This window comes from Lactuca sativa, chromosome 6, assembly GCF_002870075.4.
Source record: "Lactuca sativa cultivar Salinas chromosome 6, Lsat_Salinas_v11, whole genome shotgun sequence".
Classification (NCBI taxonomy): Eukaryota; Viridiplantae; Streptophyta; class Magnoliopsida; order Asterales; family Asteraceae; genus Lactuca; species Lactuca sativa.
In genome coordinates this window covers 20583153-20611067 of record NC_056628.2, presented here as the reverse complement: position 1 = coordinate 20611067, position 27915 = coordinate 20583153, and the positions used below count along the sequence as shown (strand labels likewise).

Genomic DNA, 27915 nt, shown 5'->3' with positions numbered 1-27915 from the left:
TGTTGCAGTAGTTAGAGTGCTTGATGTCTTTGTGATACAAGCATGTTTGTGTTATGTGTTCCGGACTCTGTTCCGATGCAGTATGCAGTGTATGTGATTATAATAGTTGTTATGTTTTATGATATGCCATGATCAGTTAGTTCCGGACTTCGGTCCGATGCAGTCAGTTCCGGACTTCGGTCCGATGCAGTCAGTTCTGGACTTTGGTCTGATGCAGTTAGTTCCGGACTTCGGTCCGATGCAGTCAGTTTCGGATTTCGGTCCGATGCAGTTAGTTCCGGACTCTGGTCTGATGCAGGGGACAAGTTCCCAGTCAGTTCCGGACTTCGGTCCGATGCAGCTAGTTCCAGACTTCGGTCTGATGCAGTGGGCAAGGCCCAGTATGTGCTTTATTTATATACTGTATGGTATGTGGTAGTTTGGGGGAGCTCACTAAGCTTCGTGCTTACAGTTTCAGTTTTGGTTTCAGGTACTTCCGCAAGCAGAGGGAAGAGCTCGGGATGATGGCATCGCACACGCCACAGCTTCAGCTTTTATCCTGGGAGTTGATTTAGTTTTGATTTGATATGACATAGTATGATACAGTTTTCCGCACAGTTTTTTTATTTTGTTTGGGATACATCACGTATGGTTTTATGATATGACACTCAGATTATGGTTTTTGGTTATATTGAAAAACGAAATTTTTGGGTCGTATTTTTGGGTCGTTTCAAGTTGGTATCAGAGCCTTGGTTTGAGGGATTCGGATACACTTCCGGGTGTATCTGAACTCAAACTAAGGGGAAGATAAAAAGATTTTTAAAAAAGAAAATATTTTCTAAAGAATTTTGAAATCACTTAGAAAGAAAGAAAATTTTTAAAACGAGATAAGGGTGTGGTGCATGCGATCAGCCGAGCTCAAGTAAGTACTCCCAAATTACCCATACAAGTTATTTGTTCAGTTTCAGTTTCAGTAGAACAGCATGCTAGTATAGGACTAAGGATCTAGGATGATGCCTTATGTGCCTGCTTTATGTGTTACAACTTTATGAGTATTGCATGCTAGTATTGAGTAGACAGTAGTAGGATAGCCTGTTTAGGTTATGCCTGATAGTATGAGCTTAGCATTGTATGCTAGTACAGTTTCTCGTTAGGAGAATAGTTTTGCCCGAGTATGTTTCCTTTATCTGAATGTTGCTTGCTTCGTGCTTTGTGGCGTTCTGAGTGATGGGAGTTAGCCATTAGGTGAACACGTCACACCACATGTGATCAGGGTTGAATAACCCAGAGTGCTGGAACTGGCCCTATTGCGCAGCTCTTGTTTGAGTCCAACCGTTATAGGGACGGGTCTTTTACTTGAAGGATTATCTGATCCTCGTCACATGTGATGGTGTTCAGGTGGTGGCTAATTAGCATTATAAGGAGACCTTCAGCAGCTGAGGACTAGTTGAGTTGAGTCTGAGGTTTCCCTAGGGCAAGCCTAGGATGAGAGTAGCAGAGATCTGTAGTAGTAGAAGTTACTTGGTGAAGTCAATGCAGTTCTTGAAGAAAGTACGGATAGATGTGGAAGGTAGTATGGGCCCGTACTACTGAAAGCAGAGGATCCGTACTCGAATCAAGAAAGGCTGAGACAAGACCAGGGAGCTAGTTGTAGTATCAGTGATCCCTTGAGATATTTCAGTTTTCTGATGTAGTTGTGATGTGTTTCAGAATGGTGGTTTTGCGTTCCAGACCAGCAGCCGGCAGCGGAGGTGCCGGGGAGGGATCAGGTTTAGGCTCGGGGGACGAGCGCATAGATGAGCAGACCCGAGAGTTTCTTTCTTCGGAGATTAAGCGCATCATTTTAGATCAGACTCCTGTGATCTTCGGTTCGATCAAGGAGGGGATTCTGGAGCTGATGGATGAGAGATTGGGCACCTTCCGTGCTGAGGTGGCGGCCATGATGCGGTCGCACACCCTTACTTTCAGGGAGTTCAGGGCATGTGGAGCTCTGGACTATCATGGGGCGCGGGACCCCATAACGAGTACCATATGGTTGGCGGATGTGGCCAACGCTTTCCGCACTAGCAGGTGTCCCGAGGCAGACAAGGTCAGATTGGCGTCCTGTCTTCTGTAGGACAGGGCACGGGATTGGTGGGAGGAGGTCGGACATGCCATTGGGGATGATGCAGCATTGGACGCCATGACCTGGGCTGATTTCTCTACCAGGTTCAGGGCGGAGTTTGCACCGGTCATTGAGGTGCAACAGTTAGCTAGGGAGTTTCAGGACCTCACCCAGACTACAGAGACAGTGGCGGAGATCACCGCCAAGTTCAAGGAGAGGGCACTTCTCGTTCCTCAGTACGTAGCTGATGAGGAAATGAAGAAGGCCTGTTATCATGAGATGTTGCGGAGCGATATCCACCAGTTTGTGAGCCGGTCCAGCTATAAAACGCTGGAAGATATGATTGCTAGGGCTCGGGAGAGGGAGATTGATCTCGAGATGGAGAAGAAGAGGAAACCGGAGGCGGTTTTGAGTTCAGGCGATTCGGGCAAAAAGCCCAGGGTTTCAGATCACAGATCCAGGAGTCAGCAGAGCCACGGTCGATGTGGCAGGTGTGGGAGATTGCACGAGGGGGCGTGCAAGGCAGGGAGTTCCGGCTACTACAAGTGCGGTCGGATTGGACATTTGAGTAGGGATTGTACGGCTCCTGCTACTGCCGTTGCAGCATCAGATCTGATTTGCTTTCAGTACAATCAGAGGGGACATAAAAAGTCCCAGTGTCCGAGCTTAGCCGCAGCAGGGAAGGTGGCTGCACCTGCCCCTGCTACCTTGAGGATTACAGATGGCCGGCAGGGCCGAGCTAATGCGCCAGTGGCGAAGAGTAGGGCGTTTCAGATGACAGTAGAGGAGGCGCGAGCGACTCCTGATGTGGTGACGGGTATGTATCTTCCCTTCATCTCTTTATTATTATTATTATTATCGTTTGAATATTGCTTATGATTGTATGTTTTATTTAGGGTCGTTCTCTGTGAACGGCATTTCTACTATGGTATTGTTCGATTCGGGGGCTACCCGATCATTCGTATCGCTTGCGCTTAGCAAGAGATTTAGTAGAGCTCCTGGGGAGCTGGATTGTCCATTAGATGTTGAGATAGCAGATGATAGGACCGTGAGGGTCGGCAGCGTGCATAGAGGGTGTTCCCTTCAGTTGTTTGATGAGCAGTTTTCAGTGGACCTGGTACCTATTCCCCTGCGAGGGAATAAGGTTATTGTGGGCATGGATTGGCTAAGCCCCAATGGGGAGGTGATTGATTGTGAGCTTCAGCTAGTGAGGGTTCGCACTCCCAGTGGGGGAGAGTTAGTGATTCAGGGCGAGAGGCCACAGCGAGGACCGACCTTTTGTTCCGCCGCAAGGCCGAGGCGCTATGTTCAGCAGGGTTGCGCCGGTTTTGTAGCTTACGTCTTGGATGCCCGGGAGAAGGGCAAGACGACAGTTGATGATGTTCCTATTGTTCGAGACTACCCGGATGTGTTTACCGAGGATTTGCCGGGGATACCTCCTGAGAGACAGGTTGAGTTCAGGATCGACCTAATTCCTGGTGCGGCTCCGATAGCCAAAGCACCGTATCGACTAGCTCCCCCTGAGATGCAGGAGTTGTCTACACAGCTGCAGGAGCTGTTAGACAAGGGTTCCATTCGGCCGAGCAGTTCGCCTTGGGGAGCGTCGATCCTGTTTGTGAAGAAGAAGGATGGGTCGCATCGTATGTGTATTGATTATCGGGAGTTGAATAAGGTAACGGTGAAGAACCGTTACCCACTTCCGAGGATAGATGATTTGTTTGATCAGCTTCAGGGAGCGTCTTGGTTCTCCAAGATCGATCTACGCTCCGGTTATCATCAGATGCGGGTTAGAGATGAGGATGTACAGAAGACTGCTTTCAGGAACAAGTATGGTCATTATGAGTTTGTGGTGATGCCATTTGGGCTCACCAATGCTCCAGCCGCGTTCATGGATCTCATGAACCGCGTGTGCAGGACGATGCTGGATCGGTCAGTGATATTATTCATAGATGATATCTTGGTATATTCCAAGACGCACGAGCAGCACGAGGAGCACCTGCGGGAGGTGCTGGAGGCTTTAAGGAGGGAGAGACTTTTCACAAAGTTCTCCAATGTGAGTTCTGGTTGCGCGAGGTGCAGTTCCTTGGTCACCTCATCAACCAGAAGGGTATTTTGGTAGATCTGGCCAAGATAGAGGCCGTGATGCAGTGGGAGGTCCCGAAGTCTCCATCTGAGATTCGGAGCTTCCTAGGGTTGGCAGGGTATTATCGGAGATTTATTCAGGACTTCTCCAAGATAGCAGTGCCGCTCACCCGACTGACCAAGAAGTCGGTGGTATTTCGTTGGGGGCCTGAGCAGCAGGCAGCGTTCGAGACCCTCAGACAGAGATTATGCGAGGCCCCGATTCTTACCTTGCCAGAGGGAGTAGAGGACTTCGTAGTCTACTGTGATGCCTCGATCACAGGTATGGGAGCAGTATTGATGCAGCGAGGCCATGTGATAGCTTATGCCTCGAGACAGTTGAAGCCTCATGAGGCTAATTATCCTACCCATGATTTGGAGCTGGGGGCAGTTGTGTTTGCCCTCAAGATTTGGAGGCATTACCTTTATGGGGTCCGTTGTACTATTTACACGGATCACAAGAGTTTGAGGTACCTTATGGATCAGCCGAGTCTGAACATGGGGCAGAGGAGGTGGTTGGATGTGCTAAAGGATTATGATTGTGAGATCCTTTACCATCCAGGGAAGGCCAACGTGGTGGCCGACGCCCTAAGCCGCAAAGTGTCGGCGGCCCCTATCAGAGATCTGTGTTTGAGGATGACAGTGATCACTCCGTTGTTGGAGCGGATCAATGAGGCTCAGGTGGAGGGCCTCAAGGAGGAGAGACAGAAGTGTAAGAGGATCGTGGGCCCAGTAGTCTCGTTTGATTATGATAGTCGGGGATTGATGACGGTGCACGGGAGGGTGTGGGTACCGTACTGGGGTGGAGTACGGCAAGTGTTGATGGACGAGGCTCATAAGTCTCGATTTTCTATCCACCCAGGGGTGACGAAGATGTATCGAGATCTTCAACCTGATTATTGGTGGCTCTGCATGAAGCGGGACGTCGCCTGGTATGTTGAGAGATGCCTGACCTGCCGGAAGGTCAAGGCGGAGCACCAGAGACCTCACGGCAAGATGCAGCCGTTAGACATTCCCGTGTGGAAATGGGAGGACATCACCATGGATTTTGTCACCAAGCTTCCCAGGACCGCACCAGGAGTGGATTCGATATGGGTAGTAGTGGATCGGTTGACGAAGAGTGCCCATTTTATCCCGATCCAGGAGAGTATATCGGCAGAGAAGTTAGCCGATATCTATGTGCGAGAGATTGTGGCACGTCATGGAGTGCCGGTATCGGTGGTGTCATACCGAGATGTCCGTTTCACATCCAGATTCTGGAAGCGGTTCCACGACGAGATGGGTACTCGTCTCCATTTCAGCACCGCTTTCCACCCTCAGACGGACGGACAGAGCGAGAGGACGGTTCAGACTCTCGAGGACATGCTTAGGGCATGTGTTCTAGATTTCGGTGGCAGTTGGGATACGTATCTTCCGTTGGCGGAATTTTCGTATAACAACAGTTATCATGCGAGCATTGATCGACCTCCCTTTGAGATGCTGTATGGGAGGAAGTGTAGGACCCCGATTTGTTGGGGCGAGGTCGGTCGGCAGATCATCGGGAGCACAAAGGTGGTGCTCAAGACGACCGGGTTGATCCAGCAGGTCCGTAGTAGACTGCAGACTGCGCAGAGTCGGCAGAAGAGCTACGCCGACAGGAGGCGTTCGGACTTGGAGTTCTAGGTGGGAGATATGGTCCTTCTGAAGGTCTCACCTTGGAAGGGTGTCATTAGATTCCGGAAGAGGGGCAAGTTGGGCCCCAGATTTATTGGTCCTTTCAGGGTTTTGGCCCGGGTGGGTCGGGTTGCTTATCGGTTAGATCTTCCTGAGGAGCTTAGTCAGATCCACAACACTTTCCATGTGTCTCAGTTGAGGAAGTGTTTGGTAGATGAGTCGGCAGTCGTTCCCCTAGAGGATATTCAGGTTGATAGCAGCCTGAATTATATTGAGAGGCCGGTCGCGATTCTGGACCGGAAGACCAAGACCTTGAGGAACAAGGAAATTCAGTTAGTGAAGGTGCAGTGGCAGCACCGAAAGGGATCGAAATGGACGTGGGAGGCTGAGGAGGAGATGAGAGAGCACTACCCAGAGATATTTGCAGATTCAGCCGTAGCAGACTTCGAGGACGAAGTCTGAGATAAGTGGGGGAGAATTGTAACGACCCGTCTCCGGTATGATGATTCCTTGGCCTTTATTTTGAAGTTTTGCAAGAGGGACTCGGCGAGTTCATAGCCTAACTCGCTGAGTAGGGACGGGATTTCGAGCACGTGTTAGCTGGCGACTCGGCGAGTCCATATTCTGGACTCGGCGAGTCTGTCCGTCTGGGAGAAACCCTAAATCCCCGGGTTGCCCACTATTTAAGCCACCTTATGGCCTCCATTCTCGCCTCCTTCACCCTCAGAAGCTGTGAGAAAACCCTAATTCGTTCTTGAGTGATTCTAAGTGATTTTGTGTGCAATTGTGAAGGCTTGAAGAAGGAGAAGAGGAAAGGAGCAAGGAGAAGGATTGTGGAGCAGGGATTCAAGGGAAAGCAAGAGCTCTTTGAGGTATTCTTCAGATTTCCTTCCCTTTTATGCTTTAAAACCCCCTCTAGATCTAGTTGATGCTTTTCTCAAGCCTTATGTTGATATGGAAGCCCTTTTATGTCAAGATATCTTTAGATCTGTTTATTTAGGAGTTGTAACACCCAGATCTATTGCCTTTATGGAGCTATTTTGCATATTAACCCTAGATCTACCCCTTTTAAGCATCTTTTAGCCTTTATTCCCTTGTTCATGTGTTTGTACACGTAAAGTTGGAAACTTTACGTGGTAAATCAGCTTATTGGACTCAGATCTATCTTGTGTATGTTTTGGATTCGAGCAGAATTGAGTGTAGAATAGTTGCTTCGCGGTGACTCGGCGAGTCGGAAGAACGACTCGGCGAGTCGAGTCGCGAGTCCCCGATTTCTTCCTTTTGAGCGGTGTCGAGTGGGTCCAGTGAGTAGTGGAGTGGACTCAGCGAGTTTAAGGGTAGACTCAGTAATGGAGGGACTCGGCGAGTTGTTCATACAACTCGGCGAGTCCAAGGCAATATTCTTAAGCTCAAGAACAACTCGTCGAGTTGTTCATATGAATCGGCGAGTCGGATGAAGATTGTCTGAGTTCTTGGTTCGAGAGGGTACTCGTCGAGTCAATGTCATACTCGACGAGTAGCCACGAGTAGGATTGAGAAGTGAGGTTAGAGACTCGGCGAGTTGGTGGTCCAACTCGACGAGTCAGGTCAACTTTGGGTTGACTTTGACCTAGAGTTGACTTTAACCGAGAGTTGACCTTGACCGAGAGTTGACTTTGACCAAGGGTAAAAGAGTCATTTTACCCAGTGCAGTGTTTAGTATTTTGATTGAGTGTGTTTATGGACTTGTAGCCGGGGAGATACCGGAGCAGCAGCAGTTAGCTTCCAGAGCCATACACACAGCAGCCAGTTCACGAGGTGAGTTTCCTTCCAGTAGGAACGGGTCTACGGCCACAATGCCGACCCGTTTAATTATCAGTAGTTCCAGACTTTGGTCTGATGCAGTAGTTAGAGTGCTTGATGTCTTTGTGATACAAGCATGTTTGTGTTATGTGTTCCGGACTCTGTTCCGATGCAGTTTGCAGTATATGTGATTATAATAGTTGTTATGTTTTATGCTATGCCATGATCAGTTAGTTCCGGACTTCAGTCCGATGCAGTCAGTTCCGGACTTCGGTCTGATGCAGTCAGTTCCGGATTTCGGTCCGATGCAGTTAGTTCCGGACTCTGGTCCGATGCAGGGGACAAGGTCCTAGTCAGTTCCGGACTTCGGTCCGATGCAGCTAGTTCCAGAATTCGGTCTGATACAGTGGGCAAGGCCCAGTATGTGCTTTATTTATATACTGTATGGTATGTGGTAGTTTAGGGGAGCTCACTAAGCTTCATGCTTACAGTTTCAGTTTTGGTTTCAGGTACTTCCGCAAGCAGAGGGAAGAGCTCGGGATGATGGCATCGCACACACCATAGCTTCATCTTTTATCCTGGGAGTTGATTTAGTTTTGATTTGATATGACATAGTATGATACAGTTTTCCGCACAGTGTTTTTATTTTTTTTGGGATACATCACGTATGGTTTTATGATATGACACTCAGATTATGGTTTTTGGTTATATTGAAAAACGAAATTTTTGGGTCGTATTTTTGGGTCGTTTCAGAATGGCGTGACATGGGTAGTCAGCACCCCAGAATGGCTTGACATGGGTAGTCAGCACCCCATAATGGCTTGACACGGGTAGTCGGCACCCCAGAATGGCCGTACCGGGTAGTCAGGCACCCCAAAATAGCCTGGCAGTATGCGTGTTATTTGTTTGTATGGTATGTGGTACGATGGGGGAACTCACTAAGCTTTGTGCTTACAGTTTACAGTTTTGGTTTCAGGTACCTCTTCGTCAAAGGGGAAGGAGCCGGCGCGATAGCGGCACATCATGCACACACACTGGTTTTCGCACTTACGAGATTCTCTGGGATTTATACTTTGATATTTTGATGGTTGTATGATTTGGCGTTTAGACATGGTTTACGTTTTGTTATGGTTTGATCAAACAATGTTTTTAACTATTAATGTTTTCTAAAGTAATGTTTTTAAAATGAAATTTTTGGACGTGAAAATTGGGTCGTTACAGTTTGTAGTTACTTTGGGTAGCTTCTCTTCCATTGTCATATCTTGTGGCAGTGGTGGTACTCTGCCTCCTTCGGGTTAGGGCAGGGCTTAGCGGGATCAACTTTGGTCCCACTAGAAGAGGCACCATCTCGGGCTTTAACCTGGCGATAGTTCTTAGACGAAGCCTTCCTCTTCTTTCCCTTTCGTTGACCAATAGCCAAGACAGGAGCAGCAAGTGGAATTGGGAGTTGGTGCAACAGACTTGTCTTTGAAGTTGCTCTCAGCGACCCTCAATAGACCTTGGAGTTTGCTTAGGGTGACCTCCTCTTTGTTCATGTGGTAGGTCATCCTAAATTGATTGTACATCGGAGGCAAAGAGTGAAGCACCAAGTCGATCACCAAGTCTTCCCCAAAGTCAACATTTAACTTGCGAAGGCGGTCGACATACCTTTGCATCTTTTGCAGGTGCACGCTAAGAGATTCTCCATGACCCATCTTAGCGGAAATCATGTTGGTGAAAATCTCATAAAGATCTTGTCTCGCGTTTTGGTGGTATCTCTCCAATAAGTCTTGATGCATCTCGTACGAGTACATGTCCTCGTAGGACTTTTGGAATTCGGAGTTCATGGTGGCTATCATGATGCAATGTACCTTCGTTGCATCTCGCTCATGAGTTTCAAAAGCGGTAATTTCAGCCGGAGTAGCGATTTCAGGGTTGATCTTCTCGAGCTTCTCATCAAGGACATACTCCTTATCCTCATAGCGAGCAATGGTGCGGATGTATCTTATCCATTCGCTAAAGTTCGTTCCATCGAAGGTGACCTTTTGGCAAAGGCTCATCAACGTGAAAGAACTAGAAGCAGCGTTGTTTGCGTTCGACATCTACAAAAGAAAAAGGACAAAGATAGATTAGAATAAGAATCCCTAATTATCACCCAATAAGAAAAATTAGGGCTAGGATCCAATAATAACATTTACATATTAGAAAAGGGATGTCGTAATCCAACATGCAAACAAATTGAAGGTAAGTGAATGACGATTCACTAATTCTCCATCACAAAAACTTAACTATTAGTCCTAAGTGTTTTGAGAATTCCTAGGTTTGGATGAGATTCATTGAAACTATTCAATGGCATGTTTAAATCTCGATATGCCCCTCTTGTTTGTGACTGGGATACCGAGGATCACAAAGCGGGTGTGAATTACCATGCAAATTCACATGGTGCCTTCATTGTAACGATCACCTATTCGATGTGCCGGTAAACCACACACGCTCCATCGAACTATGATAAACAATGAATCACCCTTTTCCACCTTTGCTTAGAACCAATTAGTGTGCCGGTAAACCACACACGCTCCACTAACATCTTAGCAAGGTGCAAAGTGTAATTTCATGGGATTGCATCAATTCACTTTTCCTAAAGTAACTAAGATTGGGAATTTTAAAAAAAATGTGTAGTTACTTTGTATTACTATTATACTTTTAATGAGAGGATGAGGTTGCCCTATCCTACCCGTTCGGCTAACGACCCTCCACCGATCAAGCAAACGGTGGGTGTGAGTGTACACCCATTAAGCGCCATTTTATAGGTCGCAACCTTATACCCACCTTATAGATCGGCTTCGTGAATGAGGCCTACTAAGGGTAAGACTAGCATTTTAGTTATACATACATACATATATATATATATATATATATATATATATATATATATATATATATATATATATATATATTATTCCTGTAATATTATATTAGTATAGGGTTGTATTTTAAACCTTTTAAAATCTAGGGTTTGAAATTTAAGTTGTCTAAATTAAAAGTTTTAATCATAAAATATAAATTTCAAAACTTGAGGACAAGTTTTAAACATTTAAAACATGGAGGATCAAATAACAAATAATTTCAATTAACAATTAATTTCCTAATTATCTATATTTGATTTATTCAAGATTTCTTTTAAGATAATTACCAAAATAATCAAAATAATTAATTAATTATCATATAAGGAAATTAAATATTTTATTAGTTGATAAATATCTTTAATTAGATCAAGATTATAGTCATATATATCAAAAAATCGGATTAGGGTTGATCTAATATGATTAAGGTAAGTTTCCATAAGATAATTATGAAGAAATCCCGAATCCGGCCATTCCTGACGCTTGGACTCACCGAGTGCACAAAGGGACTCGCCGAGTCCACTTTGGAACTCGCCGAGTCCATGACTCAGAAACACAAAAATCGAATTTTGCAGTTTAGTTTCATACAAACAAGCAACAATTTAATGAAAACCAAGCTAGGCTCTGATACCACTGATGGGTTTTAGCCATAAGAACTTTCCTATGTGCGCATGCAAAACCCTAATGCTTGGATCTAGGCTTTCTAATTAAACATACTTTGAATCCAAGACTTCTAATGACTATTTAGGAATAAGAACAATAATAAACCAGATCTAGAATCATACCTTTGAATTCCTTGTTGATCTTGTTGTCTTGGAGCTTCTAGAGTCACAATTGTCACTCCTCTAATGGCTTAGAAACACCAAATAGTAAGGAGGATGATTTGGGAGAGACGAGAGGGGAGGAATTCAGCCAGGGCTTCTCTACTTTTGGTAAAGTACCGAATTCCCTTAGCCATGGGGTCTATTTATACTTGTAGACTCCTTAAGGGTTACAACCTAAACCCTAATTGGATAATCTTCTCTTAAGGCTATCCAAATCCTTTCCTTAGATAAGCAATGGACGATTTTAGCTATCATTTAGCTTCTAGAATCCATCCAGTCTATATCTATATGGATTTACAGTCTAAAGTTTAACTATTAAACAATTGACAGTTTATACCCTCTTATTTAATTAATCTCTTTAAGTCACCAAATTAATTCCAATTAATTCTGTGACTTATATTAATCAAATAACAATATTATTATTCTTTATATTATTCTCATAATATATTAATAATATTTACTCTCTCTTAATAAATCATCCTATCAAGTTGCTGTGGTGAAGGCAACCCAAAAGGACCATGCACAACCGGGTCAAATACTTGCCTAATATAGTTGCAGCCTTAGACACTAGTCCAACAGATGCTAGTCCAAAACTCTTAAACCCTTAAGATTTAAGTTCATAACCAATATGAACTTAAAGAGGGCTTGAAGTTGCAAGTGTTCTTCAAGTTTTCTAACCAAAACTAGAGAGAAAAGGGAGAGGGAAGAGAGGATTTGAATTTTGCATCAAGAAATGAATAAGCAAATAATCCAAGTGCAAACTTTCTTATTTATATGCATAAAGTGAAGTTATTAACCATTAGTCGTTAGCACTTTAAGCAAACTTGTCCCCATTGTCATAAGCATGTCTCCTTTGCCTTTAAAGCATGATTAGACAAGTCATACACTTCTTCTTTTTATGCATATCTCAAAAATTGCATAAAGAAGAAGAAAGAAAGTCAAACTTTTATAAACTCTTTTATAAAATATAAATCTTGTCTTTTAGGAAAAAGACAAAAGGATTCAACCAGTCCAAAAGTTTGTACATGACTTATAAATCATACAATATGATATATATTAAGTTACATGCTAATGGAATTTATTATTTCCATGAAATAAATAATTTCCAATTTAATTATAAGAGTTTTATTGAATACTTATGAAAATCAATTTCTAATCAATAATCAATTGTATCAAGTTGTTGTTAGTGTGACCCATTAGTATCATATGTTATTTAGTAATATCACTTTAATATGACTCTTGAGCATACTAGATCTTTCACCTATATATACTTGCTTGTCATTCAGAAGTGTGCCATTGAGCTTCTCAATGGCTTGTTGTGCATCTCCCTCAGTATCATACTGCATAAACCCATAACCCCTTGACTGACTAGTCATGTCAATGGCAATCTTGCAAGAAAGGATATTGCCAAATGTAGAAAAGGTGTCATGTAGTGCTTTTTGGTCAATTGCCTTGTCCAAATTCTTGATAAATATATTCCCATATCCACTTTTGCATACATTAGGATCACGATCGGAATACATTATCCTAACAGACTTTCCATTGAAAGGTGTGAAGTTCAGCGCCTCTATCGCCCTTGCAACATCCTGTGGGTTCACATAGTTGACATAGTCGTAGCTAAGAGATCTTCGAGTACACAAATCCCTGCAAACTCAAACCGACACCACCTGACCTAGTTGGCTAAACAACTTAAACAATTGTGAATCGGTGATGTTCATCTCCAAATCATCGACATACAACGACATCAGCACAAACTAACGAGCGTTACCACCATATATATATATATATATATATATATATATATATATATATATATATATATATATATATAATAGCAATGTTTTTTTCTGGTTGGTCATGGGCATTAGAGAATCATTTGAATCCTGAGGACGGGTCTAACTCTATTCATTGAGTTGGATAGGGTAGAATACTTATTTGAACACCATTATTATTTTAATATTTTTTAGAGTTTTTTAAATGTTTTGTGCTTTTAACAATTTTCATTCTTGTCTTATAAAGATTTAATTCTTTTACAAAACTTGAAACTATTCTTAGATTGGACAGAAAATAAAGAGATCTTACAAGTTGCCTTCGATCACAAAGCGCTTCACCACGTTGGATTATCTATCAAAATTATTACTTGCACAAAATAATAAAGAGCTTCATCACATGGGATTATGATGTATCAAAATCATTACTTGCACAAAAGTATCGTACAAAAAGTTTATTATTTTACATGCGAGGGAATTAATATACCATATATATGCATAAAAATATACCAAATGGCACGGAAAGCCCATTAGAAATATTGAATTAAAAACATTTGTAAATTGAAAAAGATGGGACAACAAGAACGAAAGATGATACCGATCAGAATAATTTCACGTCATATATTTCGTTAACATTTTTCAGAAAATTTATGTCTTGTATTATACTTATTTTTGTACATATACTGTCATCATCTCACTGAGTTTATGCTCGTAAAAGTTGAAAAGTTACGCAATGAATAATCAATTAAAATACATGGCATGTCGAAATTTATCTGCCCATGTGGATGTAGATATCATGTGGTCCTTTTGGTTACTCGATAGAATATAATAGAAAGGTATATTTAAAAGCTACTACAAATAAACAAAATAAAAATAAAATAAATACAAAAGTAGTTGAATATTTTTAACGATTTTGTAACAAATATTAAAAAAACAAAACCAAAAAAACAAAAAAACAAAAAAAACAAAAAACAAAAAACAAAACAAAACAAAATAAAACAAAACAAAAAAACAAAAACAAAAACAAAATAAATCATGGTTTTTTTAAAAAATGCATACTTATTTTGTAGTTGTCACACGATTAATTAGGTTTAGATTGGAGCATGTATTGCCACGAAAATCGTATTTTCTTCTCTGTCACATAGGTGTCATGTCAATTTTACCACACAAAGTGTGGTTCTTTGCCACCCACTAAGTGTGGGGAGAGAGAGAGAGAGAGAGAGAGAGAGAGAGAGAGAGAACAAGGAGTGTGGCTATGGAGTACCGCACCAAGTCTAACCACAGTAGAAACCACAAGTTAGGAGCAGTGTGTTGCATTGCTTGGGTGGCTAATCGCGGTAGAAACAACACCCCATATCCTATAGTCTTAATAGCCCCATTAGAAAATGGTGCGGCTACCTAGGTAATTATAATTAGGTAATTAAAGTTGGAGTATAATAAAGTTTGACAATTTTATTAGAATAATCTATATGTACAATTGAATCAAAGATTACATTTCAATCTTCCAAACATCTTTTTAATGTTTTTACTATACTTCTTTTCAAGAACATAAATCAACACATTATATGTAACGTCTCAAAAATACTAGTAAAAATTTATGTGTTCAACCCACTAAAACCATACAATCATTTGTTCAAAAGCCAACAAATGTTTTAAATGTATTCCCAAATATCAGAGTAAATCAAAACAAAAAATGTGGAAATAAACTGTAGGGAATATTGTGTGATCACATCGGGCCCTTCCCTTTTGGAACCAGAAATACATGAAACGTTTAAATTATAAAAATGTAAGCACAAAGTTTAGTGAGTTCCCCAAAATACCATATATCATACATAACATGAGGCCCTGCCCAAATAACCACGAGCCCCGCCCAACGCAACAGGCTCTACCAAACAGACAAACAAGCATGACACGGTATACAAACGGACCCCGCCTAACATACAATGCAATAGTCACAAAGACATCTAGCATCCTACATAGTATAGTGAGAAGACTAACCTCTCTCACAAAGTCATACAACCACGACTCAACATCATGAAACATGTGTTACAGCCCACCTATCGAATCACACAATGTCACACCTCAGAACTAGCAATTTCACGTTGTTTTCAACCTGTGGTCATGCCGTGGAAAATGAACTCAGGCCTATTCTAAATGTCAGTCATGATCCAACTCACTCACAAACTGCCACGTCCTGATGGTTATGCCATCAAGCCATGACAAAGTTTGTCCAAAACAATCGATGACCCATCATCGTGACATCCTTATGGTCACGCCGTGAAAACTATATTGGGGCAGCTTAATGCATTAAGTCCCTAATCCATTAAGCCACCCATCCTAACTTCCCAGAGGGCTTTCTTACTCCAAAAAGCCTTCTAAAATTTGATACTTTATATACATGCATTTCCAATGCATGTCGTGAGCTCATGTTAGGTCAAATGATGAAAATGGAGCCAAAATCACATGCATGGATTCAAAACTCAACCAAAATTCAGATCCATAGCATATAACCTTCAAGGGACCTCAAGTATCCATAAACTTGCCAACTTTATGGAATCCATCCATCCAAACTTTCCCAAATGTGGAGAAAAGGGACAAAAAGCATAGATTTATGAGCCTAATGCTTAAAGATTAGAACTTGATTTAAACTAATGAGGGACGAAGCGTGTAAGTTTTAAAATAATAAGAGACAATCTAAGTTAATTTCTGAAAATAGGGATTGAATGTGTGTTTTGGCACTTGTATGTGTGACGAATGGTGTAATTTACCCTTAATATAATTAATGAAAGTTTTAATTAAAAGATAATTACTAAATCTTAAATGGTTTAAATATTAATTAATTAAAAGTTAATTAAGTTAATAAGATTTAAGCCCTGTATTCTTAAAAAGTTTAAAATACACTCTTACATATATTTGCAAGAGTGTATAATATAGTATATGTAAAACAATAATAAGTCATTAGGCAAATCAAGAGTAAGCCTCATTCATTAAGCTACACTATAAGAGAGGTAAGGAAATGACCTATAAAATGACCATTGAATGTCCTTTCACTCACCGCTTCTTTATTTGGTGGATTTCCATTAGCTGAAAGGGTTCTAATAGGATGCAAATTTTGTTGAAAGTATAACAAAAAGTACTAGAACATAAAACCCCACTCTAGTTACTAAGGAAAAATGTGAACTTGTATGCTAATCCATGAAAACACACATCATTTCTTTATGAGTCATTAATGGAGTGTGTGTGGGTAACCAACACACTAATTTGGGACTATAAATTGAAAATGATAAAACAACTCAAGTCTATGATTGTTGATGGAGCGTATGTAAGTAACCGACACATCAATGTGAGATCATAAATGAGAACGAGGGTGTTACGCTAGTTTGCATGATTACATCTTGTTTGTGATCCTCAATATTCACAAATGCAATAGCATAATCTGATATTAACACGCTATTGATACTTCAATGAATCTCAAGAGATCTAGGAGTTTCATGACGATTAAAATTTGTAAATTGCTTTACCTACCTAAAATAGATATATGATGTGATTACGATATCCCTCTTCATACTATGAATCGAAAATATGGATACTAGACTTAATTTAACTAAGGATTAAATAGACTTCTTTGAATTTTCTCTATTAGGTTAGATGGAAATCATCTCCCACCTCCTCGTGCATAGGGGTGTAAACGAGCCGAGCCGAGCCCGAGCCTAACCAAGCTCGAGCTCGGCTCGTTTAATTTGAAGAAGCTCGAGCTCGATTCGAGCCTTAAAATGAAGCTCGAGCTCGGCTCGTGAACAATTTAGTGAGCTCGCGAGCCTAAACGAGCTTAAACGAGCCTATATATATATATATATATATATATATATATATATATATATATATATATATATATATATATATATATATATATATATATATACACACACACACTCTCTCTCTCTCTCTCTCTCACACACACACATACATATATATAGGCTCGTTTAGGCTCATTTAGGCTCGCGAGCCCACTAGCTGAAGCTCGGCTCGAGCTCGTTTAATAAACGAGCCTCATATTTGGGCTCGAGCTCAGCTCGGACTCGTTTAATTCGATCTCGAGTCGAGCTTTTAACGAGTCGATCCCGAGTAGCTCGCGAGTAGCTCGGCTCACTTACACCCCTACTCGTGCACTTTCGAATTCTTACTTCTCTCTGTTATCCATCGAGAATAGGTCATTTTCTATGGAGTCTTCCTCGAATGGATAATGGGAAATATGTCCTTAATGAGCATATCCCTTAAATCGATAATGCGTCAACTTTGAAGAAGTTGTTATTTCCATAAACATGTAGATTTTTCAAATAAGGTTTCTTGCATCATTATCTCTATGTTCACGATGTTTCAAAAGGATCTTTTATCAACATATGAAATTAATTTGCAATTGAGTGATATGTTTCACTAAAAGTCAAGGCATGAGTGATTTGAAAATCGTCAAAAGTTCCTAATTGCATACAAGATAAAGGGGAGAGTTTTGTATGTGCTCAATGATAGCTACATAGATAAACTCGAGAATCTCAATGTTGTCCATTGCAAGAGTCTTTCAATAGATCTTGTGCTTGGATCTTTTACTAGTTCTTTTGATAATTTCAACTTGATTTATCATATAAATAGTATGAATAAAACATTGATGGAATTCTTAAAACTTATTCAAACTTTGGAAACAATATTGATTAGATTTCTTATCGAATTCTAGTTACTACCATTCTTGTTCTCAACATTTTGAATGTTGGCCGAAAGAAAAGTAAATGTTCTAATCCTAAATGGAAAGGAATGGTTTTGGCCGGAACTTCCCGTTATGAGGAAATAGGACTGGTATGTTCTCTATTCCTCACAACCATGACTCAAAAGAGACAATATGTAATCAACATAATGACAAGGATCATAAGAAATGAAGTTGCCCTAAGTAATTGGAGATGGTAAAGTAAAATGTATGACTCTACATCAAGTACTTGAATAATCAAACTCTAAATACTTCCAATTCATGGATCCTTGACGCATGATGTGGTAATCACATTTGGATGACATTATAGGATCTAAAGGAAAGAAGGAAGCCTAAGTATCAAGAGCTAAATCTAATCATAGGAATAAACAATGTCGCATGTATCGATGATTAAGGATTTCGAGCTTGTGTTTTGTAATGGAGTTAAACGAAATCGATTATTTGCTATTATTCTTCATAGATGTCTAAAAACCAAATTTCATTTTATGTGTTGTATAAACATGAATATCAATCTCATTTGATAATGGAAAAGTAATATTATAGTTTATAAATATGATTGTTTTTTGTTTAAAACATCTTGTTGCATTTGGCATTCATAAAAATTCTAGTTTGTGTTTCTAATAATAGAAAGGTTAACTTTAATATTGATTCCTCTAATAGTTTAGGTAAGAAAGTTCTTGTGGCATAATCGCCTTGGCTACCTAAGTAAGAATCATAACCAAAGTTCTAATTGGACTGGGTCTTGGAATCATCCAACTTAAAGTTGGATGATGTATGAGAGAATTGGTTATTAACAAGGTGACTAAATCACCATTCACATGGATATGTGAATGAGGTGAATGATTGATGTATCTTGTACACACTGATGTGTGTGAATCCATCAGATCCACCACAAGGGACGGAGGATACTACTACGTCATATTTACTGATAACCTCAGTAGATGTGATTGTGTTTATATGATTAATCATAAGTGTGACACCTTGAAAAGTTTCAAAGATTATCAGCACTAAGTAGGGAATCAATTATGCAGGAAGATAAAGGGTCTCCGATTTGAAAGGAAAGGAGAATGCCTTAGTATTGAGTTCACTGATCATCATAGAGATTGTGGAATAGTTTCCCAATTAGATACTCTAAGAACATTGTTGTATAATGGTGTTATTGAGAGTCGAATGATATATGGTTCGATCTATGATGAGTCAAGCTTCACTAACATTTACATTATAAGGAATATACACTTGAAATAGTAGTGCAAGTTTGGAACCTTGTAACTGACTAAGTAGGTTTTGAAGAAACCTCATGAAATGTGGATCTGGAAGGTTTCCTCATTTTTAGGTTTGGTGTTGTGAGGTCTTTCATTAGACAAGAAACCAATGACCAACTTGAATTGAGATCTGAGAAGTGTTACATTGTCGAGTATTCATTAAAAACTTTTTATATTTGTTTTAAAGACCCATGAGAATGTGGTGCTTACATATCAAAAGGAGTGTTCCTTGATAGAAAGAACATGTAAATGTCAAGAAGTCAGTGGGAGTCATATTGACCTTGACGAAATTCGAGATTTGACCGACATTGAACTTATAGATGGCACTAGCTCTCAACTTGAAGTTGAAATACCAGTTGAGCCAAATGGCATTGCCTTACCTCTTCGCAGATCTAGTAGAGTTAGTGCACCTCTCAAGTTTTATGAGTTTCATGTAACTACAGAATGAGATACATTGATTAGTGATAAAACGCTAATCAATTTGGATGAGCCTAATAGCTACTAGGAAGCAATCGTGAGCCCTGAGGATGCCAATGAAAAGGGTCTAACGATAGTGAAATCCAGTCCATGAAGGATAACTAAGTTTGAAATTGGTTGAGCTAAAGATAATCGTATGAAGACTAACAAGTATAGGAATGTACACATACTCAAAGCTAGTATGGTGGGAAAGGGTTTTGCTCAGACTTATGTAACATCCACCTCTGGCACGTATCAGACTTATGTAACCTAAAGGTGGGTTGCACCTGATCTCGCATCAGTTGGGAAGGAGAGTGAAACATTCCTTATAAGGGGTGTGGATACCTTCCTTATCACAACACGTTTTAAAGACACTAGGACGGAAGATCCCATGAGAAGTCTGTAGTTAAGCATGCCCAGGCGAGAGCAATTGAGGGATGGGTGACCCCTTAGTAAGTTTTCGTGCTGGGAGCCCAAAGAGGACATTATTGTGATACATGCCATACGGGGATGTTACAAGTGGTATCAGAACCGGGGCACGGGTCGATGTGTTCGATAGGGACGTCAAACCCTATAATGGGGAGTGAAGGTGGGTTGTACCTGATCCCATATTAGTTAGGAAGGAGAAGGAAATATTCCTTATAAGGGGTGTGAATACCTTCCTTATCACAACACGTTTTAAAATCGCGAGGGCAGCATATCTCGTGAGAATTCTGCAATTAAGTGTGCCCGGGCGAGAGCAATTTGGGGATGGGTGATCCCCTGGAAAGTTTTCGTGTCGGGAGTCTAAAGCGGACAACACTGTGATACGTATCGGAGGGGAATTTTTCAAATTAACAAATTGATATGAAGAAACATTCTCACTAGTAGCTAAGAAAAGGTTTCTTTGGGTAATTGTTATCATTGTTGCCTTCTTTGATTATAAGATATACTAAAAATGGATGTTTAAATGACTTTCCTTAATAGGAAACTTTCGATGTGTAACACCGTAAAATTTAAAACAATTTTTCGCATTTGGAAAACACATTTTAACAAAACCATTCATTCATAAAATGTCATAACATCATGTTTTTATTTCACAAAGTGTCTCCCAAGATCAAAATACATCCAATCCCATGTGTGTGTACGAATCAAGTCGGCGCCTTCACGCGGTCATCACTGGTACCTGAAACACATAACACTGAACACTGTAAGCATAAGCTTAGTGAGTTCCCCAAAATACCACACTAATCACATAATAGACACTCGAGGCTGTAACTCTATTGACCCTCTGGTCAATGTGTCTCAGTGGGGCCCTCCAGCCCCAACTCTCTGTGGGCTCTCTGGCCCTAACTCTAGGGACCCCCAAGTCCCAACTCTATAACTCTGAATCATGCATATCACATATCACAATAAATCACATCACATAATAACATGCAATCACACTGGCATATAACTCTATAATACTCTGTCTCTTAACTCTATTACCACACTAGGTAAAGTATAGTGAGAAGACTCATCTCGGGTATCTTGGTAAATCTCTGACTCGGTAAACGCTGGCCTAGCCTCCGCCTAATCATATGAAAATAACACTCTATTTAATATAACTCTCAAAGGCTAGACTATGTTCTCTTATGGCACTCTCAGAAGGGTAAAAGACCATTTTACCCCTCTCATAATTCAAAGGTCCCACAATAGACCATACCCTAAAAGTCAACCAAAAGTCAACTCTCCGGGTTCGCTGCGCGTACCAGATGTGTACGCTTAGCGTACCCGGCTGCATCTCAAAATCGGGGAGCACCACCCAGTACGCGGCGCGTACTAGGGATTACGCCCGGCGTACTCCCCTGCTTCAACCCTTTTTCTCTTGAGGTCTTAAACAGTTAAGACCTACATCCATATTTTAGATCTGACCCCATCTAAGCCCCTTAATCCATAAAGTTGATGACTTTAATCCTTTGCATGGCTGAACAAGTTAGTAACTCCTAAAATGATCCAACCTTCAACTCTAGAAGGCTTAAAACACATGCATGACTCCAAAGTAAGATCCAAGATGGGAACTTTATGGCTCTAAATCACTAGTAACACTGAAAAGGGACAGATCTCGGACCATGGAGCACTTTACACTCATAAAGTCTCCACCTTTGGGGTTTTTAGCCCTAAAAAGGACACATACAACAACAACCAAAAGAAGAGGAAAGTTTTGAACTTTATGCCTCCAAGTGTAGCCCTTTCCTCTGTAGATCTCAGATCCAAAATGGCACCTCAAGCTTTAGCCTCCAAGAACTCCCTTCCTTCTTCTTCACTAAGCCACTAAAGCACTAACAAGCTCAAATCAACACTCTCACACACTAAGAACGATGGGGCTCTCTTTTAGGGTTTCACTCACTGATATGGAGGCTAAGGAATGAGCCATAACACCCTTTAAATAGTGCACAAGGAGGATTAGGGTTTTTGTACTTGGGCCGAGTACGCCCGACGTAACTCTAGGTACGCCCAGCGTACCTTGGCAACTCCGCGTCCAAATTAAGCGCGTGAGTACGCACAGTGTACCTCTCTGGTACGCCCAGCGTACTCACTTGCTACAAACCCTTCACTCAAGGACTAAACATGCCCAAACAATAAAGAACAAGGATGAAAGGAATATACCTGAATCTCGGGGTGTTACACGATGGATGTATGACACATCCTGAATGGATTTTAACATACAAAGTATCCAAACAAGGTGTGTAAGCTTGAGAAGTATATTTATAGATTTAGAAAAGGATTGTGTGGAAAGGAATATGGGATTCCATGAGACGAGTCAAAGAGTATTGTCTTTCCAGAAGAGCAAATAAGTCTTGAGTACATGTTGAAGCTAGTGGGAGTGTCGTTTTCTTCCTGGTATTGCATGTTCATGGCAATATTGCTCATAGGAAACATTGTCCCTAAGTTGCAAAGAGTAAAATCTTAGGAATTATATCGCTATGGTGGACATAGGGACGCAACATTGATACTTGGTTTTCACATCTAAAAGTATAAATTGAAATATTTCATAGGACTCAATCAAATCACATATATAGATAACGTGTTAAAAATGATAGTCAAGTTTCATATGCTTCAGATATAGGATAGATCATGTATGTTATGACTTGTGATTGTTCTGATGTCTCAGATACCTTGAGCATCATGAGAGAGTATCAAAAATTTATGCGACGGAAATTCTAGACAACAGTTAAGAATATTTTAAGGTATTTGAGAGATACAAAGGACTTTTCCATTGAATACAACAGAGAACATGATTGATAAGAGCTAAAGTAACATGAGTTTTAGGGATGACTCTGATTCAAAATTTAAATGGATATTCGTCTTGAGTGGTAGTGTGGTAGCATGAAAGATTTTCTGACATCCCCAATTTCATGGCCAAAAAGACAGATTTAATTTATGCTTTTAAAATAAAATCAGAGTAATCCTTTTATTTAAAATAGTTGCGGAATTTGTTCCCAAAACAAATATGATAAAAAAAATTTATCAAAACATTTCTTACAGAAATGTATTTTCATTAAATAACAAAACCTCGGGATATCATGTTCCGATACATGTCAAAAGCATAAACAGTACATTATAAGCTTTACAACGGTTATTTACAACTACTAGCCTATAATCCAAAATCTCTTGTCATTATTCAACTATGCTCTTGTTCCACTTCCTGTAATACAAACAAAACTGAGTGTGTCATGCTTGGGAGCCTGGTGAGCACATAGGGTTTTCAACCGACAATAATATAATTATTATTTATAATCATCAATCAATCAATCAAATTCTCCATCCTCACTATCTCCTTTATTTCTTAAGGATTTACCCTAAGAATCATCTATCATTCATTCATTCATTCCTAAAGATTAACTTTAAGGAATAAGCAAAAATTCCATTGTTGCATAAGGCGCAGCTGCCAATGACATCTATTAGGCGCGACTGCCAATAATATCATTTAGGCGCATCTGCCCGGATTACGAAATTCACTATTAGGCACTTTTGCCAATACTATTCTTTTTTGCACAGCTGCTAGGATGTTTAGAATATAATGTGGTTTAATACACGTTGTGGCACAGCTACCAATATTTATCTATAACATCTTTCATTCCTCATCATTTATCTACCCATGTTTTACCCAACATATTCGTAAATATAAAATACATATACAGTTTAAAACCTGTATAAAACATTCATTTAACACTCATCTCAAATAGACAAACAATGTAGAAACACATAGCACGTATTTTATAGAAAATATTTCATATTTATTTGTTAAATGAAAGAGACTACACACTCACTTGATAAGACGGCGATTGGACAACGCTTCGTCCATTAAAACAATATTCTTCAATGAAACCGGGATGTTTTCTCCAAAAATCGGGCTTCTCTCGGGTAGAGTTTCGGCTCGAAAACTCTTTTTATCGGGATCTTCGGGGCTTCGGGCCATGCTTCGAGTATCGGGATGATACCGAGACTTTGGGGATATTTCTTGAAATATAGGAGAAAGTATAAGGGGTGAAGGAAATGAAAATTAGCAACAAAACCCGGAGGTCTCGCTTTCTATTTATAGGAGGAGCCTGGCCAGGCCGAACGCAGCGCGTTCCTTGAAGGAATGCAGCGCGTTCTGACGGAGCGAGGTCCTTTGCCCAATGACAGCTCGTATCAGCTACGGCGTGGCTCATCCGAGGCTTAGCAAAACGAACGCGTGGCGATCCTTTCAGATAAGCTTCAGAATGCGTGCCTCAAACTTCAAAAATTCATAACTTTTGCTTACGAGCTCCGTTTTCAACGTTCTTTATATCCACGCGTAGGTGAGATTATGGTCTACAACTCTCGTTTAGACTCTGTCCGCTAATTTTTACTTTATTTTTAATATTATATTTTTAGTAGGTCGAGACAAGAAAAGTCTGTTAATAATTCATAACTTCTTCATCTGAAGTCTGTTTTCATCTGTATTTTTACCGTTGCATTACTATCGACGAGATCTTCGATTCTCATTTAGATTGTTTTGGCTAGAAATCACTCGATCTAAATATCGAGTTTTGGGTTGCATATTGCTAAGCTGAAACTTTAGAAAAATCATAACTTCCTCATACGAAGTCAGATTTGGACGTTCTTTTTATGCACGCTCTCGGTTTAACGTATTCTATGACTTTCGTTTAGATTGCTAAGGCCAAATATTGCTCTATCATAAATTCACTATTTACGTCGCGCAGTGCCGTGCTGATTTTGTCGTGAAACTTCGACAGGTCATAACTTCTTCTTTATAACTCGGATTTCGGCATTCTTTACATGTACGAAATCCTTGTAACATATAATACAACTTATTTAATATTACTCCTTCTAAATAACCTTCCATCAAAAAGTTATTTTTGACACTCATTGTCCTTAGATTGACTAGCCCGAATCTGCAGGCGTTACAATTATCTCCCCTTAGGATGATTACGTCCCGGAATCATCAACGAAATAGGTCTGGTATAATGTTTCCATACGTTAAATTTCCATCCTAAGTAATAACCATAATATATATGTTTCTTCGAATGAGTATCTAACTCTTGGACTTCTTTACTGCAGGCGATGCTTAATCTTTCATCTGCTCTTTGTACTACGTTGGACTTTCAATCATAACCTTCAAGTTACAAAATAAATCCTTATTGAGGACTCCTTCTTCTTCTTATAATAAGTACTTTCCTTCATTTATTGTAACATACTGATGGGTCATGTTCTAATGGCCTTTCATCGTATGATGTAACGCTTAGACTTAAGTCTCTTAGAGTCAAATTCCAGAATGGAATATACCTTCCTTCATATTCTAATGTGACATAATCACATTTTAGCATGTAGCATTTCTAGCTACTAACTTCTTTAACAACGAGCACGATACTGTTGATTGCTTTGATTTCCATCCTCTGGCTCAAGTCAGGTGCCACATCGAACTTGGTTCTCTGAACCACGTAACAAACTCATCGTAGTCAAACTCAATTGATATTACTACTAGGGTCGGAATAACAATCATCTGCTTAGTCATTACTGAAACAATGGTAATGACATACTTGAATAAAACAGAATCAATTACTAGCTTCTTGGTAACCTTGTGACTTTCCCTGATCCAAGTCTGAGTCCAGTGCTTCCAGTAGTATAGGCCTCTACTACCATTCACACATACTCATACTCGTCCCAAGTATTGTCCCGCAGTCAATCCAAGTCACCATACAATAAAATCACACAATCACCCAACACATTAGATAACAAAACTAGGGTTTATATTAATTCTTGAAATGATTACACTGAGGTTCACGTTCATCCTATACTATGCCTCTAATACGCTACACCACATGTTACTATTCACATTGCTACTTCATAACTCGATCTTTGGATATAAAATCCTTATTCCTGATCCCTTGCATCGTCACCTGCTTCATTAAGGATCATTGGGAATGCTCTTGCCTTTGGCTTTGTTGGCACATTTTGCTTTGTAGCTCCTTTCCTCTTTGGGCAGTCTTGCTTGAAGTGCTCTTCCTCATTACATTCGTAACATACCCTTTTGTTGAATGTACATTCATTGGTGTAATGCTCAGGATTTCCACACTTGAAACATGCAACCTCCTCGCCACATTTTCCCAAGTGTTTCTTCTTGCACTTATCAAACCATCTTGCTTCATCTCCTCCTCCTTCGAACTTCTTCGAACCAGACTTTGAGAATTTTCTCTTCTCATCGGACCTTGAGGATCCTTCAAACTTTCTCTTATCGCCAACTTCAACGTTGCTGGTGTCTCTTCCCTTGATCATATCTTCAACAGACTTGGCAGCCCAGATAGCTGCCTCTAGAGTAGGTGCCTGACGTACCGGCACCGCATACTCCCAGGGAAGTTCCTTTGCGTACCTGTCAACTTTTGTCAGCTCGGCAGGAACGATGCGTAAAGAAAACTCCATTTTGTCTGTGAAGGATTTGGTCTATTCATCAATAGACATGTTGTCTTTCTTCAACGTCGGGAATTGGTTCTCCAGCTCTAGCAAATTTTGAGCCAAGCAGAACTTGTGCTTAAATTGCACCAAGAACTCTGCCCAAGTCAGTTGTAGTGGCTCATTAGGGCTTAGGGTCTTCCCCAGAGTGTTCCACCAATGAACAACACCACCCTTGAACTGACGTACTACATATATGGTTTGTAGTTTTCCCTTGCAACCACATCTCATGAAGGCCAACTCCATTTCTGAGATCCAATCCATAAATCCAATCGGATCTTCCTTTCCAGTGAAGGTCGATGGTTTGCAAGTCATAAAATCTTTGTACTTGCATCCAAATCCATCATTTCCTCCCTCTTGGTTGTTTTGTCTAACTAACGGTGGGTTGGCTTGACCAATAATCCCACTGAAGTTACCTCCTTCCGACTGCCCTTCATTCAAATCAGGTTGTCAATCGATATTGTAAGTTCTTCACGATTCTGATGAAGCAGGCATCTAGTTTCTTCCATTTTGACGATCCAACATCATTTGGATCATCGCTTGCACTCCAGCCATTTTCATTGGCTCAGGTGTTTCTGCTACAACAGGTGCTTGGTCAATCACAAGTAGTTGATTCCTGTTTTCGTTTGCGTTTCCAACTCCACTTATAGTTATTGCCATTTTTTATCTATACATCGAATAAGGTGAATTTAGATCCTCATTCACTATAGACGTTTAACTCGTCCAAATCACTCTGAAATGTTTAAATGCTAGTTCTAATATCGTAGTCGTACGCTTAGAATCCTAAACACATAAGGTTTCCAGATCCGGTTGGCAATAAACCGTAGATCTGAACAAATAATATCATATATGGAAAACATATAACATTTAGCATATAAAAGCATTTTACGCATCTTTCCTAAAATAAACTAGTGCTCGTGTCTAGAATATAACAGACATTTATCTTACAATCTTCACTTAGCATTCTAAGTTTAAGTTTAGAAATCCTACAAATTCCTAGTTCGCTTAAACTAATGCTCTGATACCAACTGTGACATCCCCAATTTCACGTCCAGAAAAGACCGATTTAACTTATGCTTCTAAAATAAAGTCAGAGTAATCCTTTGATTTAAAAGAGATGCAGACTTTGTTCCCAAAACAAATATGATAAAAAAAATTTATCAAAACATTTCTTAAAGAAATGTATTTTCATTAAATAGTACAAAACCTCAGGATGTCATATTCCGATACATGTCAAAAGCATAAACAGTACATTATAAGCCTTACAACGGTTATTTACAACTACTAGCCTATAATCCAAAATCTCTCGTCATTATTCCACTATGCTCTTGTTCCACTTCCTGTAATACAAAGAAATCTGAGTGGGTCAG

The 27915-nt window shown here is 40.3% G+C and overlaps 1 protein-coding gene across 1 annotated transcript in view; it reads right to left on the bottom strand.

Moving 5' to 3' along the window:
* LOC128126753 (polyadenylate-binding protein 2-like) overlaps positions 1 to 13090 on the bottom strand; it is a 61142-nt gene extending 48052 nt beyond the window's left edge. The window contains exons 1-2 of the mRNA XM_052764853.1: positions 13013 to 13090; positions 12617 to 12931 (exon numbers count right to left, since the gene is read on the bottom strand). Of these exons, the coding sequence (XP_052620813.1) occupies positions 12617 to 12931; positions 13013 to 13090 (393 nt within the window). The remainder of the gene's footprint in view (positions 1 to 12616; positions 12932 to 13012) is intronic.
* Positions 13091 to 27915: the final 14825 nt, after the last annotated feature.